The sequence below is a fragment of the Rhagoletis pomonella genome, unplaced genomic scaffold, assembly GCF_013731165.1.
Source record: "Rhagoletis pomonella isolate Grant_MI unplaced genomic scaffold, Rhpom_1.0 Rhpom_scaffold_00003, whole genome shotgun sequence".
Classification (NCBI taxonomy): Eukaryota; Metazoa; Arthropoda; class Insecta; order Diptera; family Tephritidae; genus Rhagoletis; species Rhagoletis pomonella.
Genome location: NW_023458557.1, coordinates 78314317 through 78332518, shown reverse-complemented (window position 1 = coordinate 78332518; position 18202 = coordinate 78314317). Strand labels below are relative to the sequence as shown.

General features: G+C 33.7%; 1 protein-coding gene and 1 long non-coding RNA gene across 6 annotated transcripts in view; one reads left to right on the top strand and one right to left on the bottom strand.

Annotated features, from left to right (window-relative positions):
- LOC118735573 overlaps positions 1 to 1042 on the bottom strand; it is an 8265-nt gene extending 7223 nt beyond the window's left edge. Inside the window, exons 1-2 of the long non-coding RNA XR_004992610.1 lie at positions 1000 to 1042; positions 759 to 950 (exon numbers count right to left, since the gene is read on the bottom strand). This is a non-coding gene — a long non-coding RNA (uncharacterized LOC118735573). The remainder of the gene's footprint in view (positions 1 to 758; positions 951 to 999) is intronic.
- The window catches only part of LOC118735572 (ankyrin repeat domain-containing protein 29), a 66177-nt gene extending 48346 nt beyond the window's left edge, over positions 1 to 17831 (top strand). For all 5 annotated transcript variants that reach the window (XM_036465384.1, XM_036465383.1, XM_036465387.1 and 2 more), the window contains exons 3-7: positions 4418 to 4528; positions 14428 to 14625; positions 15136 to 15234; positions 17116 to 17409; positions 17494 to 17831. In XM_036465384.1, the coding sequence (XP_036321277.1) occupies positions 4418 to 4528; positions 14428 to 14625; positions 15136 to 15234; positions 17116 to 17409; positions 17494 to 17703 (912 nt within the window). In that variant the 3' untranslated portion in view covers positions 17704 to 17831. The remainder of the gene's footprint in view (positions 1 to 4417; positions 4529 to 14427; positions 14626 to 15135; positions 15235 to 17115; positions 17410 to 17493) is intronic.
- Positions 17832 to 18202: the final 371 nt, after the last annotated feature.

Here is an 18202-nt window from a genome sequence, read left to right as displayed (position 1 = left end):
AATCGTCGTTTTAAACCAAAAAAATTTATTGTTTTCTCTCACATTTGGTACCCATATTGTTATTGAACATGGCACTGATTTTTTTAAATAATTGTTTGAATTAATCATACCTTTAAAATTTTATAAGTCCTTTAAAAAAAAACCCTGACGTCAGATCTTCTTTCGTGTGTTTTGACATTTTTTTTTTGTTGCAGTTCAAAAAATGTTAAACAATCGAATTGTGAAAATTTCAGTGTAAGTTGAAGTCATTTCTCGAGAGCGACGTTCTTTTAATTTAGTAGCAATTTTTGTTTCCGAAAGTGATTTCTGAAAATCTACAAAAACTACTTTTTGTGTGTTTAGAGGGGAAAGTGGACTTTTGGTTTCACAATTTGACAGCAAAATGCGTTACCACTACCACGTCTTCTAAAAAGTATTTATTTATTTGTAAAATCATTCTAAAAAACTATTTGCATGGAGTGATACATAGTTACACAAATCTGCGATTAATTTAAGATTGTCTCCAGTCGATTGTAATTGGCATTTTATTTACGTTAATGTACTGCGATAAATTCTACGACAACTGCGCTTAATGAAGTGGTCGCGCCAAAAATAGCTTCAAATGGCAAAATGCCACATAAATTGACATTTGCAAAGAAATATACCAAATGGGATATAAGCAGTGCAAAGTAAACACTGAAAAGTTCAAAAAAAAAAAGGTAAACAAAAACTAAAATGCTGTGATATGTACATTATAAAGCCGTGAATGCTGTGCTTACCAAAAAATTTTCCGCTACGAGTACTTTTTTGTCTGGTTTTTTTTTTCTTTGCCACTGAAGTATAGCGTGGGGCACAGACTTTAATATTCATTTATATGTTTTATTGTAGTAGTATTATTCCCAAGCATCCATTGACACCTTCGAAATTTCAAAATGTACCCAACCAAGTGATGAGAATGAGCAGAGAAGTATCTGTAAAAAATCATATAAATATGTAAGTAGCAAATATATATGGCATTACCGCAACGTGTATGACATGTTGCAAGAGCCGCAACGACAATCGCGGCAATTTATTTCATTTGGCTCATTACATATGTATGTATGTATATTAGAGTGGTCCAATTTTTGTATGGGAAAAACATTTCATGCTAGAAAACGGGCACCCCCTTAGTTTTTTCTTTTTGATATTTGTAATATCGATACCAACTTTCAATTTTCTACTGTAACCAAGGCAGGGTGTTCAATGACCTTGAAATTCGCTATCGGATCGCTGTGAAAGTGGCAAAAATATTGGTAATTTTGCCATGACAACTGAAGCTTTTGAATTTTTTTAGATAATTTAAATTTGAAAAGATTTTAAATTGATTAACTAATTGTTTGATTAATATATGTACACAATGTTTCTAAAGTAAAATATGAGCATCCAGAGCTTCCCATAAATTTATATGTACTTAGAAGCGTAAAGTTTGGTACCAGCACTTCTTTCGGCAAGAGGAAAAATTTTGGATGGTGCTCCAAACCCTATCTCGGAATTGGTTTTTTTGGACCACTCTAATGTATATAATATGTATGTATTAGAGAGCTGCGCAAATGGTTTTACATACTTTGAGTGTGCCCTATTGCGCAGTATGTTAAATGCAGTAATGAAGCAAATTAACTTGACAGTAAATGAAGTAAAACTCAATGCTTGCTCGCCAGCAAAACAAATACTATAGTGTCGCTGCTAGTTATAGTTACTGAAATGAGCGTGTGCTGTACATTAATTGAGTGTGCTGTCAACGACAGAACTAAAAATGCGCAATATTTTTAGCTTCGTGACAATAGCAGATGATTTTTCATTATTCAGAAATAAAATATAATATGAGTAAAATCTCTTAGATGTTGATGGATTAAAGGGAATGATTAAATTATTTTTTTGTTATTCAGAAAATTAACCTACGTCGTAGATTTTCGGCATTATTTAAGATTTTAAAGCATTTTTAGGTGTTCTTCCCAGTATTTTGCTGGAAACTATTGAGGGAAATCGTGATCTAAAGTTTTTTTTTTGGGATTTTAATGATCTATTGGACATCTAGTGATACTTTTTCGAAATATTGAGAATATTTCGTAATCTATTTCGCGTAGACTTTCTTGCTTTTTCCATTTCTACTAAAAATACATTTCGGAATTTTGAACACTAATTGATCTTTTCGTTGGTTTCTTGTAGGAATTAAATGGAAAAAATTTTTAATGACAAAGTTTGGAATTAAAAAATATTCGTGTCATTACTTTAAAAAATTCATTCATTCCAAATGGCATCTTTTAAATGCTTTAAATTTTTTGTCATTCCAATGCGTAGTAGAAATTCGGCATAAGATTTGTAAGATTTTTTAACTTATCTTAGTAAATGTGTTTTGTCCAAATATTTCATATTAAATTATTTTAAATATTAAAATACCCGGGTAGACCCGCCATTGCCAGTATACTCGGAAAAAGTTAAATTTAAGACAATCCTACATATCCGAATTTTCTCTACCGTAGGCTGAATATTTAGTGTACAGTGACTCACACAAGTTTCGCTTTTTTTTTTTTAAATTTTCACAACGTTTTTCAAAAACATTGTCGAAGCTTTAGCCAAAACCATATAAGTCAGAGTTTCAAACTTTATACAAAATTTAGGAAAATTCATCAAAATTTCGAGCTTTTTTATCTGCATCATTTGAGAATTTCTGGGTATGCAGTTTTAAAGCCCATACAATTTTAGTGTCATGAAGTGTAAGTTTCAAGCGTCTCAAAAGTCGCGTTGATTTTAAATATTTTTTTGTTGACGGATTTTTGCACTCTTTTCATATACATATGGATTTCTTATGAAATAAAATGCGGGAACCCTTCGAATTGCACTTCTTATGTAAAGAAAAAAACGAAAAAGTAGTCTCAAAAAACAAAAACTTATTAAAAATCAACGATAATTTTTGGACACTTGAAACTTGCACTTCATGAGATTAAAATTATACCCAGAAATGTTCTAAAAATTCAGATTAATTAGCTCGAAATTTTGATGAATTTTCGAAAATTTTGTATAAAGTTTGAAACTCTAAGCTAAAGCTTAGACAATATTTTTTTAGAAAAATAACAAAAATAATTAGTAATTGTGAATATTAAAAAAAAATCAACACATGAACACTTGTGTGAGTCACAGTATATAATATACAGCCGATTCCAAGGGTAATAGCAACTATATAAAGTATTTTTTCGGCACATTTTTACCGCACAACATGCGCTTCTTTCAGTGGGAGAAATATTTTTACACATCTTACCCGGGTTGCCGGATAATTAAAATACCCTTGTACCCGACACCCTTACTACCGCGGTATCATGGCGCCAACCTTGTTATCTTTTATAATTTTATAACAGGTGGCAAACATGTTTCGATTAATTTTCCCGAATAATTTTTTTCGTTGAAAGATTCGTTAATTAATTTGAACCACTCTTACACATATTATACTCATACTTCTAAATGATAATCACACGATTGTTTGGGTAATTCGTTGCTGAGTTTAGGTAACATAGACAAAGGTGTTTACTGCATTCGTTGCATTGCTCACTGTTTATCAAAATCAATACAGTAGTCGACAGTAGACAGTACATGGAGTAGTGCTTGATCTTTCATCGAAGCAATGTTTCGATTCACTCTTAGCAGTAGTCCATTCAAATATGCCGCCGACAGTATTTGAAAGTTGTGAGGTAAGTGAGTGAAATGAAGTATAGCGAACATAAGCAAATGTTTTGAGCACACTTTTAAACACATTTATGCAGCACTCTAGTATGTATGCAAGTGTGTGTGTTGAAAGCATCAGGTGCACTTTTGCGACGCTGCTGTTTAGCATACGTTCGACGGTGCGCCAGTCAGCCACATTCATACGTATCTACACACATTTTCAAAGCAAGATGTGTGGTGTGAAATATGACACGTTGTTGCTGTTGCATCACATTCGCTGCAAGTCTAATGTTGGCACTTTTTCAGTATTTCTTGTGCATCTCATACGGCTACTGTGCCGCCGGTGGAAGCTGTAAACTTTTTTTCTATACGAAATTTGAGAATCTTATTTCGGGCTCAGCTTGGGTTTCCGTCATTTACCAAGCACACATGCGTTTTTTATTGATTTTTTATTGTTGTTGTTACTACTAGTATGCAACTAGCTATAGGGTTAGGTTGCATTAAAAAAAAAATACTTATGGGTGTGAGCTTGTGTACCAAATGTGGCAAGTTGTTCTTACGTGTATAGCTTGCAAAAAATATAAAATTTTCATTCGGGAAAAATAAATCGTTAATGACAATATTTTATATTTTTGTATACAAGTGTATGAGAGCGTCTAATAATAAGTACATACATATATTTTCCTTTCATTCTCAGCTGTTCTTATACCCACATATTTTATTTTATTTTTTTCTTTTGCAGAAAGAGACCCCATCCGATGTGTTGTTGCATTTGGCAGCACTGCGTGGCGATGAAATCAACCTGCGGCGCGTACTTGACAGCGGCAAAGTGCATGTGGATTGTAAAGATGAGGTATGTGCATATGTAAATATATAAATTTGTATGCATATAAATATGCTTTTGTTGTAAGTAGGTTGCATGTGTTTTCTGTAAATCTTGCTGCTCATTCATCGTTCGGTGAGTGGCATTTACTTTTTATGCGTTGTGAGCAAAGTTTTTGTTGCCGTACGCTCACCCTTTGGCATTTATGTATGTAGATCAGTGTTGCCAAACATGGGCTTTTCCTACCAAAACTGGTAGGTTTTTTTTTTGCATTTGGTAGGTTGGTAGGCTTGATTGGATTTTGGTAGGTTTCGGGACAATCAGTAATAGTTATTTGCGAAAAATAGAAAATATATACGTATCTCCAAATATTTTAGCAACCTTTCTTACACAAATATTTCACCGGTGCGTTCGTATAATGCGGCCACAAGCATTTAAATATACCTGATTCCTAATTACAAACGTATACCTTATTATTGCCAATATGCAATACGGACATCCATACATATATCGTCACCTAAGGGTGAAAAGGTGCCAAGTCCATTTTTTTTTAACTTTTTCAGGAGAGACGAAAAATCGATGTTGTTTCGTATTACCTGCCATTCTGCCTCAAAAACTAAACTTTGAAAAAAAAAAATGGACTTGGCACCTTTTCACCTTTAGGTAGCGATATAATTTATGGCGTACTTGGGCCAAGATTCCAGAAAAGTCTGCCAATGGGCTCGTACTCAACCATATTTCAGGCGGAAGTCTTCCCAATCGAAGTCTGTGTTCGCGAATGCCATCGTAGAAGGCAAATGAGGCCAGAATAAATATTATGTCGGATATTCAGGCAGCGTTAAAGGCCTTAGAGTCTTTTAAAATGGCATGAAGGCTTGTAAACTCTTCACGTCACGTCAGCGTCATATTCTGTTTGAAGGCAACGAAAGGACTGACTGTCTCGCAAAGCGTGAAGCCCAAATGCGTTTGCATCATGATTCAATAATACAAGGTTAGATAATTATTGACAGCTGCGGTTTGACACTCCCTTACAAAAGGTTGCATTTACGAAGGACAGAGAAAGGGCAAGAATGCAATCCCTTGCTTCGAAAATGGTAGTAGAAAAGTAAGCAAAGTAGGCAATTAGTAGTGAAATTCCTTTCGTAAATTCTAATGTATTTGCAGGAAATCTGGCATTTTAAACGAAATGTTGAACGTAATATTGATATATCTACGTGAATTACGTAATTTATATGCTACTGAGCCGTATAAAAACTGCAAAATGACTCAAAATTAAAATAAGACTACTATGAGACTGATGTAAACATCCAATGCTTATGTTTTCATCAGTTAAATATGCTTCATATGCATATACAAATAAAGATATTGCACAAAAGCTTATACTTTTATTTCACACCAAAGCTACACTGTTTCCATGTAAATTTGCAAAGAAGCAACACGGTGTCACTGCTAAGGGAGCGGTGCGAGAGAGACAACTGTCAGTTTATCGAACCTTGTATTATTGAATCATGCGTTTGCATGGTCCCTAGACTTTCTGTGGTACATATAAAGGATACACTGCAGACCTACTTAGGAGCTAGCTGGGAATAATCTCAAATTGCTGCCTAATGGCGGAAGACAAAGGGAATAAGACAATCAAAGATATGCATAACTCTTTCCAGCAGGAACTCCGAGAAAGACACCTTGAACTTAGAACTCTTACTGGCAACCTGACAGCACACTGCAAGTTAACGTACGGTTTTAATTAAATGGGTCTTTTTGTAGGGACGGACTGTAGGGTTTCTCAGGTGGTGAAATAAACCCCAGAGTATATTCTATGTGCCTGTCCACGAAGCATGAATCGTAGATTGATACACCTTGGAGAACGATTGCCTTCTCCATCTAAAATTTGGAACATGGCCTCATCCAAAGTGCTGAGCTTTTTAAATAGCCTAAGGTTGGAGTGATTACAATTTTGATTTAGCACAATATATCTTCTTAGATCGCACTAGACACGAATAAAGAGTTCGGAAAAACTCTTTGGGGAGTTCTGGGGAATACTGTTGCACTCGAAAATATAGTTGACCGCGGACATAAGTTTATGGGTCTTTCTTCGCTGTCAAAGAGAATAACGCGGCTTTATTTGCCGTCACCTATGTTAAGAGTCTTTCTTCGCCGAAATTTTACGATATGTTTGTATGTGTAAAGAGACATATCGCACACCGTCTTCAAAAGAGTCATAACTCAAAATAATACGTTTGTCAGAAAATCCGAAAAACTATTTCTTAGCACATGATAATCATATGGGCAAGGGCGACTTTACCTTAGGTTTTTTTTAACAAATTATAACAAAAATTTGCTCTAACTTTTGCTGAAAGGTAAATAAAAGCTCTGTATACATTTTTAGCGCATAATCTCAAAAATGCCAAATTTTGAGTTGTGACTCTTTTGAAGACGGTGTGCGATATGTACATATGGATAAGTCTGTAAATTAAAATGAATCGTTATACGCAGTTAATTTGTTTTTATTAATCTAGTTGTCTTTTAGTTTTACTAAATGTTATGTAAAGTATGTTTTTTAAAAAATTTTACATTGAAAACAAATATAAAAACTCAAAAAAATTGTTGGTATGTTTTGGTTGGTTATGGTGGGAAATTTTGGTAGGAAAAAAAATTTGTCTGTGGCAACGCTGATGTAGATGCTAAAGACAAAATTAAGTTTGAAATGAAGGTAGTCACGAACACATGCACTGGCTATGAATTGAGAAAATAATGTAATTTGGAAAACTTTTGGCAGGATTTTATGTAGAATAAATGATTTTAAAATGTTTCTTTAACTTTGGGAGTTTTTTCTATTAAAATGAGTTGATTTTAGCTCAAGTTACACATTCTACAAACACATTTTTGATCGGCTATAAAACCGTGAGGCCAATAATTGATTTATATCTCATGTCGCGTATCCTGCTCTTATTTAAGGACATACTTTGTACATGAAATTTGTTGAGTTTTACTACTCATGAACATTTCAGCAATTCCAAGGCTGCAAGACCTACTTTAGCGATGTCCAAATTTCCACCTACATATTATTTTATGGCATCGAGCTTTGTGAATACCCGCATGCTCGTTTATTGATTAAAAAAGGTCCCCCTTTTCATGCTATGCGCAAGATATTTCCGTTTAGGGCGTCTTGCTGAGTAGGATGAAGTATTAAAAATACTCATACATTCATATATATGTTTGTGTGTACATATGCATATATACTGATGAGTCAAGGCCACACTGTTTGAATAACTTTACAGCGATTTTTTTTTATATTTATTACGGGCATACTGGATCGAGGTTCCGGTTTTAATTTCCTGCATGCAACTGTGTAAATTAGCCTCATTTCGGGCAAGTGTGTTAGGAATATACAAATATGTAATAATTTGAATTGGTGGAAGATAGAGAAAGAAGGGTAGTGGCGTGGATGTATATATATATATGTATGTACGTACATAATTTCAATAAAATAATACAAAATTATCAAAAACCGAAAAAATTATAAAATATAAAAATATACATAAATATTAAAAAAAATTAAAATAATATAACTTCGAAATAATCAACTAAGTTTCAATAGTTTTTAATTAAATAAAATATGGCAAAGTTGAAAAAATAAATAAAAAATAATATATAAAAATTAAAAAGTAACATTTTAGTTTAGAAATGATAAAAGAAAATTTTCATAATTTTTAACAATATAGTAAAATTAAATTATAGTAAAATTAAAAATAAAAACAAACAAATTAATAAAAAATAAAACATAAAACCTAAAATAAAAATATTTAAAATGTACAAGTTTTGAGTAAAGTAAAATAAAGAAATGATAAATAAAAAAATTTTAAAAATACACATAAAATAAAAAACAAATTAAATTAAAAAATCACAGGTTTAAAATAAAATTTCATTAAAATAATTATTTAAAAGGGAACTTGAAAAAATAAAGCATATTTTAGGTTCGATATAAAAAATTTAGATTTTCCTATTTTTTAATAAATAAAGCAAAGTAAAATTGAACAAAAAAAAATTAAATAAATAAAACTTAAAATCAAATTTCACTAAGATTACAAGATTATAAGATTATATTAAGAAATAATATAATAAAGCAAAGTATAGTAAAAAAAAACTTAAACAAAAATGAAATTTCAGTAAAATAATTTAGAACCAATATTCAAAAAACAGGTAATATGTATGTTAGCTTAGAAATAAAAATATTAAAATTTTACTAATTTTTAGTAAAATAAAATAAAGAAAAGAAAAATTAAAAAAAAAATGTAAAATTCATATAAAATAAATAAAATGAAGAAATTAAAAGTTTAAAATAAAATTTCCAAAAAGAATTATTTAAAAAGAAAATTAAAAAATTGATACATATTTTAGTTTAGGAATAAAAAAATAAAATTTTAAAATATTTTAATAAAAGAAAACAAAGTTAAACTGAGCAAAAAATTATTTAAAAAATTTTAAATAAATAAATTTAAAATAAAATTTCACTAAAGTTATATCATGAAATAATAAAATTAAAGTTTAATAATTTTGTATAAGATAGTATAGTAGAATTAAAAGTAGTAGAATTAAAAATAAATAAGAAATTAAACATAAAAATAAAATTTCAGTAAAATATTTTAAAACCAAAATTGAAGAAGTATTATATTAGCTTAGAAATAAAAAAATATTAAAATTTTATTAACTTTTAGTAAAATAAAGAAAAGAAAAATTATATTCAACAATTTTATTGAGCTTGAGGCCGTTTTACTTATTTCGTATTTCTAAGCTCAGTGGGTAGACAACTGGCTTTGTAATCCCAGGTCGCTGGTTCATATCCCAGCTATATCTTCTACTCTCGTAAATTATTGTATTTGTTGAATATAATTGTTATATAGGCCATAAATAACAAAAAAAAAAGAAAAGAAAAACTAAAAAAAAAAATTAACAGTGCATATAAAGTACATATAAAATTAAATTATGAAATCAAATTAACACATACTTAGTTAGGATATAAAAATGTTAAAATCTTACTATATTTTAATAAAATAAAGCAAAGCAAAACTGAAAAAAATTAAAAAAATTTGAAATAAGTAAAATTTGAAATAAAAGTAGAAAATTATGTAGTTAAATTTAACTATACTTTAAAATAGATAAGTTAACGGCCCTAAATTTAAGTTAAGATAATATAAGTATATTTTTTTAAGAAGTGAACAAAATAATTAAATCAAAGTGTAAACATTATTTCGAATTTCACGCCTTGTCACTTCCTTACTCTTGTTCCTATTTAAATAAACCAAAGTTTCCATTTTGGCACTTGACCAACAATTGCCTACACTTTCGCTTTTCCTAGTCTAAGCCAATTTTGGTGCACAAATAAATATGTACGTATGTATGTATATGTATATGCAATTGCAATTCTTTCCGTCAAAGTAAATGCCAAATACCAAACACCGTTTTTGGCGGCAACACCTCAATTCGCTCACTCGTCACTTATTGTACAAACATAAACATATGCATGTGTGTATGTACATAAACATATATAAAAACATCCCTGCGGGAATTGTATCTCACTATAAGTTAACTTGGAAGTTGATTAGGAAGGAACTAAAGGTCACTAGTATCTGTATATTTTCTTTAAGGACAGGTAACTATATTTCTATGGCGAGGTCTGCGAAATAGTCAAGGGTGGTTACCTCTGCATTATTTATCCATTATTTGTCAACTAACTTGTAGCTAACTACTTTTGAACATAAAATATCAATAGGAACAAGTAAGAAAGTCTAAGTTCGGGCGGAGCCGAACATTAAATACCCGGCGCAAGCATTTAATATATGACTTTCACCTTTCCGAAAGCTACCGCTACATGGTAAGCCCCGGCCCGGGCGTATCAAGTTTGAGTAAATTAGAGTCCTTAAATTTCGAAAGTTTGAAGTTTCAAGCAGTTCGGAAATTTACTGTTATATGGAAAGCGGCCTCAATTTTAGTCCGATTTCAATAATTTTCAACGTTTTGCTTTTATGTGGCAAGCACAATAACCACACCGAGTTTGGTACAAATTGGTAGAACGGTTACCGAGATACATATATGTGAACATAGGCGGGCGGTGCCACGCCCATTTTCCAAAATTTTATCAGAAATGTATTTCTTGGTAAAGAATTGTTGCAAGCATCAATTTTGAATAAATTAGCTTCAATATTTACTGATTTATCGAAGATTTTTTATTTCTCTAAATTACCGTTATATGGGATGTGGGCGTGGTAATTGTCCGATTTTAAAAATTTGCGGCCATTTGGTATGTTGTGCGAAGGCCAACAACTGTGCCAAGTTTGGAAGAAAATTATTGTAAATATCAATTTTGAGTGAATTTTGAGTCAGTAGTTACTAAAATATCGCATTTTCGTATTTCGGGAAATTACCGTTAATAGGATGTGGGCGTGGTTATTGTCCGATTGTAAAAATATTCGGCCGTTTGGTATGCTGTGCGAAGGCCAACAACTGTGCCAAGTTTGGAAGAAATTGGTGCAGCGGTTACCAAGATATACACATGTAACCATAAGTGGGCGTGGCTACGCCCATTTTCCAAAAATTTGTAATATTCTTATTTTTCGTCTGAAAATTATTGTAAATATAAATTTTGAGTGAATTATCTTCAGTAGTTACTAAAATATCGCAGTTTTCGTATTTCTGGAAATTACCGTTATATGGGAAGTGGGCGTGGTTACAGTCCGATTTCGCCCATTTTCAATACCAACCTACCCTGGATTAAGGGAAACCTACATACCAAATTTCGTTGAGATATCTCAATTTTTGCTCGAGTTATCGTGTACACGGACGGACGGACAGACGGACAGACGGACGGACAGACAGACATGGCTTAATCGACTTCTCTATTCTTTCTGAGCATTTATGTATACATTTGTCTATATCTATCTCGATTCGTTTTGGCTGTTACAAACAACCGTTATGTGAACGAAATTAATATACCCTTGTGCACAAGTGCGCTCCGGTATAAAAACAAAATATTTTTTTGTGATTTTATTTATTTACTATATTTTATTATATTTCATATTTGTTTACATAATCTGCTGTCCCATAATATTCGAACTCCGTCCGACATAACTTCAAAATGATAATATAAAATTTCGATCTTCCTTTTATACGTCCTCAATTCGAAAAAGTATTTGTGAAGTGCTGAAAGTATTCAAAGTAAAATTTGTATGAGGATATTTAAATAGAAACTCCTGCATTATTTTTCAACTAGTTTCAAGTTAGCTTTTTGTAGTTAACTACAAGCTATATATTTTATAGAAATCCCGCAAAAGGGCTAACTACAAGTTGGTTATTTTTTGTTCTGCAGGGATACGCTTGTGTCTACCTGCTTACACCATTGTATGCATCTATTATGTTGTACGTTTGGCCGGCGGTGCGTTTATTATTTACGCTTTTGGCGCGCTTTCATTTCTAACTGCACGAGGTGTGGGCAAATCGAATCACGTCTGCACTCATTTCGTGTGGCGTATGCCTTATGCGATAGCAGGCGATGCGAACCACTACTGACAATGCTGATGCCAAAAAACTGCACTCAAGCGAAAATTAATTTGTATGCAGTTCACGAAGTAACAACTTTTGGCGGTGTGAAATTTTGCGACTGCACAAATGCAGCGGCGAGTGAAATTTCGTAGGCTACGAATGGTCGTAGCCCATGGCGAATTGATGCGCGCGTATGCTTTGTAAACGAATGTGCTAATCACGCTTATTGCACTAAGGTACTTACACTGTTCGGATAAGACAAAGAAAAGTACGAAAAGGCGCGGAATTTTTGTTGGTTATTTTGAAAAATACACATGTAGTTGTAAATTTCTTGATGAAAAAGTGCATTTTGCGAAACTTTACTTTATGACTCATGAATGGTTGTGAAAGATGATTAAGTGAAGTGTCCTCTTAGTTGGACAGGCCCAGTTGACGTCAGGTGGTGTGCAGTAAAATAGGCGGCACTAAGTGAGATTAACTGGACGGAACACAGAACGTATACTTCGGAAACAATTATAACTTTGGTACATTGATGAGAAAAGTAGCAATTTTTAGGAAAATCGATTATCCTGTTCCAGCTAATAAATGTTACATAATAAAATCTAGTTGAAAACAATTTTAAGGTTCCCCCAAAATGAATAAAAATGTCACAAGAAAATTTTGGAATGTTATAAAAAAAACTTTCACCAGAATAAAAAAAAATTTTGAGTTTTTCGCTATCTTTTCGAGCATATCTGCATGCTAAATGGGAAATAAAAGAGTTTCATATATTACTAAAAATTAACGCGAACTCTCCCACTTGCATCTTGCCCAACACTTTTCCAGAAATGAAATAAAAAAAATTAAATTTTGCTGAACATTTTTTTATAACATTTAAAATTTTATTTTTACTTTTTTTTTCGTTTTGGGGGAGCCCTACAATTGAAATTTTGAACCACTGTGCGTTGGTACGCCACTCTGTCCATTTAGCTACAGCGGCCGTTACTGATAATGACACAGATATGCATTTATTTTTTACTGTTAGAGATTTATATATCGATCAAAACCAATATATTTATGGATTTGTTTTACTTAACAATCTATGTTTTTATGATATATACTTTTTACTTACATATATAAATATAATAATCGATAAATTAATTTTTTCGATATATTTATCGATACTGAAAGAGAAAATATATATATCAGGCGATATCGATATATCGAAAAACTTATCGATAAGATAAAATATATGTATCGTTATTGAAATACATACATATGTAGATATGATCTGAAATATTTTCGATAAACTTTTATTTTGTAATATCGCTTGCCATAGGTTTATGTATAGGGGCATTTTTAGAAGTGCTTGCAAATACATGTGTATATTTCGACTAAGGTTTTCGATATGCATATTTAATGTTATCGATTATTTGTCGATATTGTTGTTTAGATTTTTTTAGTGCCAAAATTTGGATATGCCTAAATAGGTATTTAGCTGTTTGGTGTTTTTTTTTGCTCCAACTGGGTCTTCTCGCTCTGCTTTAATCTCAAGCTAGTACTCCTATAAGACATGATTCGTAGGATGTGTTGTAATTAATTTTCGTATCTGTAATCTATATGTAATTAAAATTGTCACAACGTTCGAAAATTTTCTAGTAAAAAACCGATAGAAATCTAGAAATTTCTTTACCCAGCACTGAGCCTTAAGATCTGTTAGATTTTAACCCTTCTCCGCCTTCAGTCAGCCGTTGGGCGCATGCATTTTAATTTTGACACTTATACTCACATATTCCACTCGCATGTGCACTAACAGGTGCCGTAATAGTAACACACACACACCACAAATGCAATTGCTACGTTTCGTTTGAATGATTTTAATAATTTTTGTATGTTTTCTTGTGTGGTTTAATTAAATCGGTTTCGTGCATTTGATATGCATGGCGAAATTAATGCCTGTTATGCACTACTACTTGCCAATACTGCCCGCTTTCAAAACGAGTATTTGTATTCTTTCGATTTCATTTGTTGAAACTGATTAAATTTCAATTTCATATGAATTTCGTTGTTTTGCGGTAACGTTACGTAATTGCACTTAATGCGTAATTGGTGAAATACGATGTAAAAAAAAAAAAAAATAAATCAAAATACATATGTACAAGTACTGAATATTTAAAATATTTTAGAAAATAATGCAAATTTTAGAAAAAAATATGCTAACGGAATTTCATATGGTAAAAATTGTTAAATAAATTTACTGCCTGGATTTTTACTCGGGTTACCCAAGTTTACAAACATTTTTGTTTACATTTCCTTTATGCATAATTAAGTCTACTACGAGTACATAGTAGTTTTATTTAGTACAACATTTTTCTCTCTGTTATCAAAATGTTATCAAAAATCTTTTCTTTCAGGATGGCACAACTCCTCTCATTCTTTCGGCCGCAGGCGGTCATACACCTTGTGTACTGGAGCTGCTTGAACAGGGCGCAGATCCGAACTCGAGACGCGCCACCGGCACAACGCCGTTATTTTTTGCCGCACAAGGTGGATATCTAGATGTTGTGAAAATATTGATAAAGGCTGGCGCTAGTGTGGACACGCCATCAGTGGTGAGTTACTTAAGTTAAGAAGTGATATTTGGAAAATTTTAGAGTGCTTAGAAACTCAATGAGAATAAATTCGTATGCCCGATTTCCACTAGGCATTCAAATGACCAAATTTGTTTAACAATTAAAAAATGCTATGGGGAACCAATTTAATTTGACAGGTTCTGCAATTCACTTCCGAGTGCATTTCCACCGAAGTCACTTTGAACTCAAATTGAATCGGGTTAAAATTCACTCGGAAGTGAATCGCAGAAGCTACCTGAATGACATTTTTGTTATACAAGTAATGGCTGAGGTATTTCTTAATGCCCAACTTAGTAATTACAATTTTTGTCATTTAATGACGCGTGGAAATCCAGCAATAAATTCAATAACTGGAAAACTGGAAGCTCGAAAAAAAATTTAGCAGTTCAATAGAAATTTTGAAACTTTGAAGAGATTTCGAGACTTTTTACAGATTAAAGAAAATTCCTAATATACATATTTTATAATTTTTTTCAATTCTTCTTTTAGGACGGTGGCACTCCGCTCTTTGTTGCTGCACAAGGTGGTTATGTAAAATTGGTTCGTGAATTATTGGATTGCGGCGCGAATGTGAATGCGTGCATGAAGGTGAGTTTCAAAAGCTAGATTGCATTTAATTAATTTAATTTGTAGGCTATCGGAATTGCCTACTAAGTTTGCAATATTATAAACGAGTTTAAGGTGGCAGCTAGGTAAAGAATATTTTTTCCACATCCAATGGGAATAAATGATTGGCCTTTTGCATGGGTATGGTGTTTGGCTGAGATTATCCTCAAATTTTTGGTGTGCGTCGCAAATTTGACGCCGCCTCCGAACGACAAACGGTTTAGCATAAGACGCTCTTTTTTCATCGCAGAACTACGCTCAGAGGTTTGCCATTGCCCGTCGAGGGGCGACGAGAGTTCAAACAAAAACTTGAATAATGAGGAATCGAATTTCGGTGCTACCGAGTGGTATTGCGGCATTGGTAGGTCGTACCAAAGTAGTCGTCTATCAATCGCTCTCGTAAAGCTCAACTAACGGTAGGTGCAGTAAAGTTGTTGTTTCGGCAGGGTATGACTAAAGAAAAGGGTTGTTTGTATCGTGTGGGATGCCTGAGTATGTCAAGGTCGCGTCTAGATAAATAAGAGTTTAGTCAACTTCAGCATCCAGAGCTTAGTTGTGGCAAAGTTACGCAGGTCTCCACAGGCAGCTGGAGCTCTTCGTCTGTGATGAGCGGTAGTTGATCTCCGATGAAGGCATTCTTGGGCTGAGAGTTGGTGTGTACAACGTCCGGTCCAGTGCTTGAGCCATGTATATCTGAATCTTTACGAATGTGATTTCGATGAGATGCTTTCTGATGTGCCTAGGAGAGGACTCTGCTTCCAGAAAGTGTATGTTTGGGCCTTCTCTGCGCTAATAGCAAAGCAGTAATTTCTTGCTGAGCATACAATTATGTTCCCTGGCGATTTCGCTGTAAAGGTGGTGTTCAGACGACTGCAGAAGGCATGCCATTGCTGTGCAGAGTGCAGTATTTGGACTGGTCAGTAGTTGCGTCCTACTAGTCCCCGGAGACCAAGCATAATTTATAAATGGTCGGCCGGTAATATACCAACAACTCTTCTTTGTCTTTGCTCCAAGTGCTGCTGGAGAGCGATTAAAGGACCTTTTTGCAGCGCTGTTCGGCGGAATTCTGACAAAAGCAGAGCAAATTGACAAAGGTAACTCCTGCAATTTTCGGATGAGATAATTAAAACTCCCACTGGTGATTAAGAAAGCTTTCAGATATAGAAAATTCCTAGACCACAATAAATTATGATGAAGTTTGAAGGCAATCAAAGAATGCGCGATTATTCAGGAAAAAGGGGAAAAACTCAACGATGCCTAATACCACGAAAATTCCGCAGAAGGTACCGTGGTCCAAATGGCAAGGAATAGATTTACCAATTTTTGTATCGATTTCCGGGCCTACAGTCAAAGCGACTCCATCACTTGAGTCAGGCTACTATCAAACTGCTGACTAGTACAAGTAGTAGAGCTCCGCGAATGGAGCCTGTAGGTCGGTATATTTTCTGTTATATTTTCAGATTTCCGCTAAAATATTCCAGAAAAATATTAAGATTTACGTGAACGGTACCGATTTGAAAATACGTCCAAAAATCGAGTTTTTTATACAAGAAAAAAAAAATCTTCAAAAATGGCTTCAGTTGATAGAGGAGTTTAAGATTAGAAGGTCTGTATGGCAATGTTTGTAACTTTCGTAAACGAAATCAGAAATGAGTTTTTTGGAGATATTTTCAAACCGGTCCAGCTCACGTAAGTTTTAATATGCATTTATCCGAAACACGAGTATTTTGGCGGAAATCTTAAAATACAACCCGGTGGAAAACCCGAATTTTTTTTTGGTGAGGCACCCTAATTTACTACATGGATACGTCTGCAAAAACATAACTCTACATATAAATTTCTTCTTCTTTTTTTCTTTTCCAGGATCGCGCTACACCCGTCTTCATAGCCGCCCAAAATGGACATCGTACAGTGCTCTCCCTCCTACTCACCGCCGGCGCGCACCCCGATATGAAGCGCATAGATGGCGCCACACCACTTTGGATAGCCGCACAAATGGGACACGATCACATATGCAAAGTGCTGCTGCAAAATGGCGCCTTTGTGGATGCTGTGCGCTGTGATGGCGCGACGCCACTCTTCAAGGCAGCGCACAAAGGACATGCGGCTGTAGTAACCGAACTGTTGAAACACCGGCCTAATCTAGGGCTACTACCGGTAGGTGGCGGGCAATGAGTGACGAAATTTTTAGGGTTTTCAAAATAATAAATTGATTTTATGTAAATCTCTCTCTCATTTAAGAATGGCGAAACCGCATTGCATGCGGCGGCCATGTTCGGTCACTTGACCGTTTGCAAGCAGCTGATTGGCGCCGGTTGCGATATACTACAGAAAAATCATGAAGGTCTAACCGCTTTACAGGTGGCGCGACAGCAGAAATATTCTTCGATTTGTGATTATCTGCAAGAGCGCTTGCGTATGGTGCGTGCGCGTGCTGGAGTGGCGTCATAAGTGGAGCTTATGTGAACAAAAAAAAAAAATATATATATATATATACTGAGATATGTAGGAGCTTTAAAATATTGAAAATAAAATGAAATCGTAAACAAAATGCGCCATTCTATCTCGAAACGTGCACGCATGTAACGGGTGATTTTTTAAGAGCTTGATAACTTTTTTTTTAAAAAAAACGCATAAAATTTGCAAAATCTCATCGGTTCTTTAGATTGGTCCATGACATTTACTTTTTGAAGATAATTTCATTTAAATGTTGACCGCGGCTGCGTCTTAGGTGGTCCATTCGGAAAGTCCAATTTTGGGCAACTTTTTCGAGCATTTCGGCCGGAATAGCCCGAATTTCTTCGGAAATGTTGTCTTCCAAAGCTGGAATAGTTGCTGGCTTATTTCTGTAGACTTTAGACTTGACGTAGCCCCACAAAAAATAGTCTAAAGGCGTCAAATCGCATGATCTTGGTGGCCAACTTACCGGTCCATTTCTTGAGATGAATTG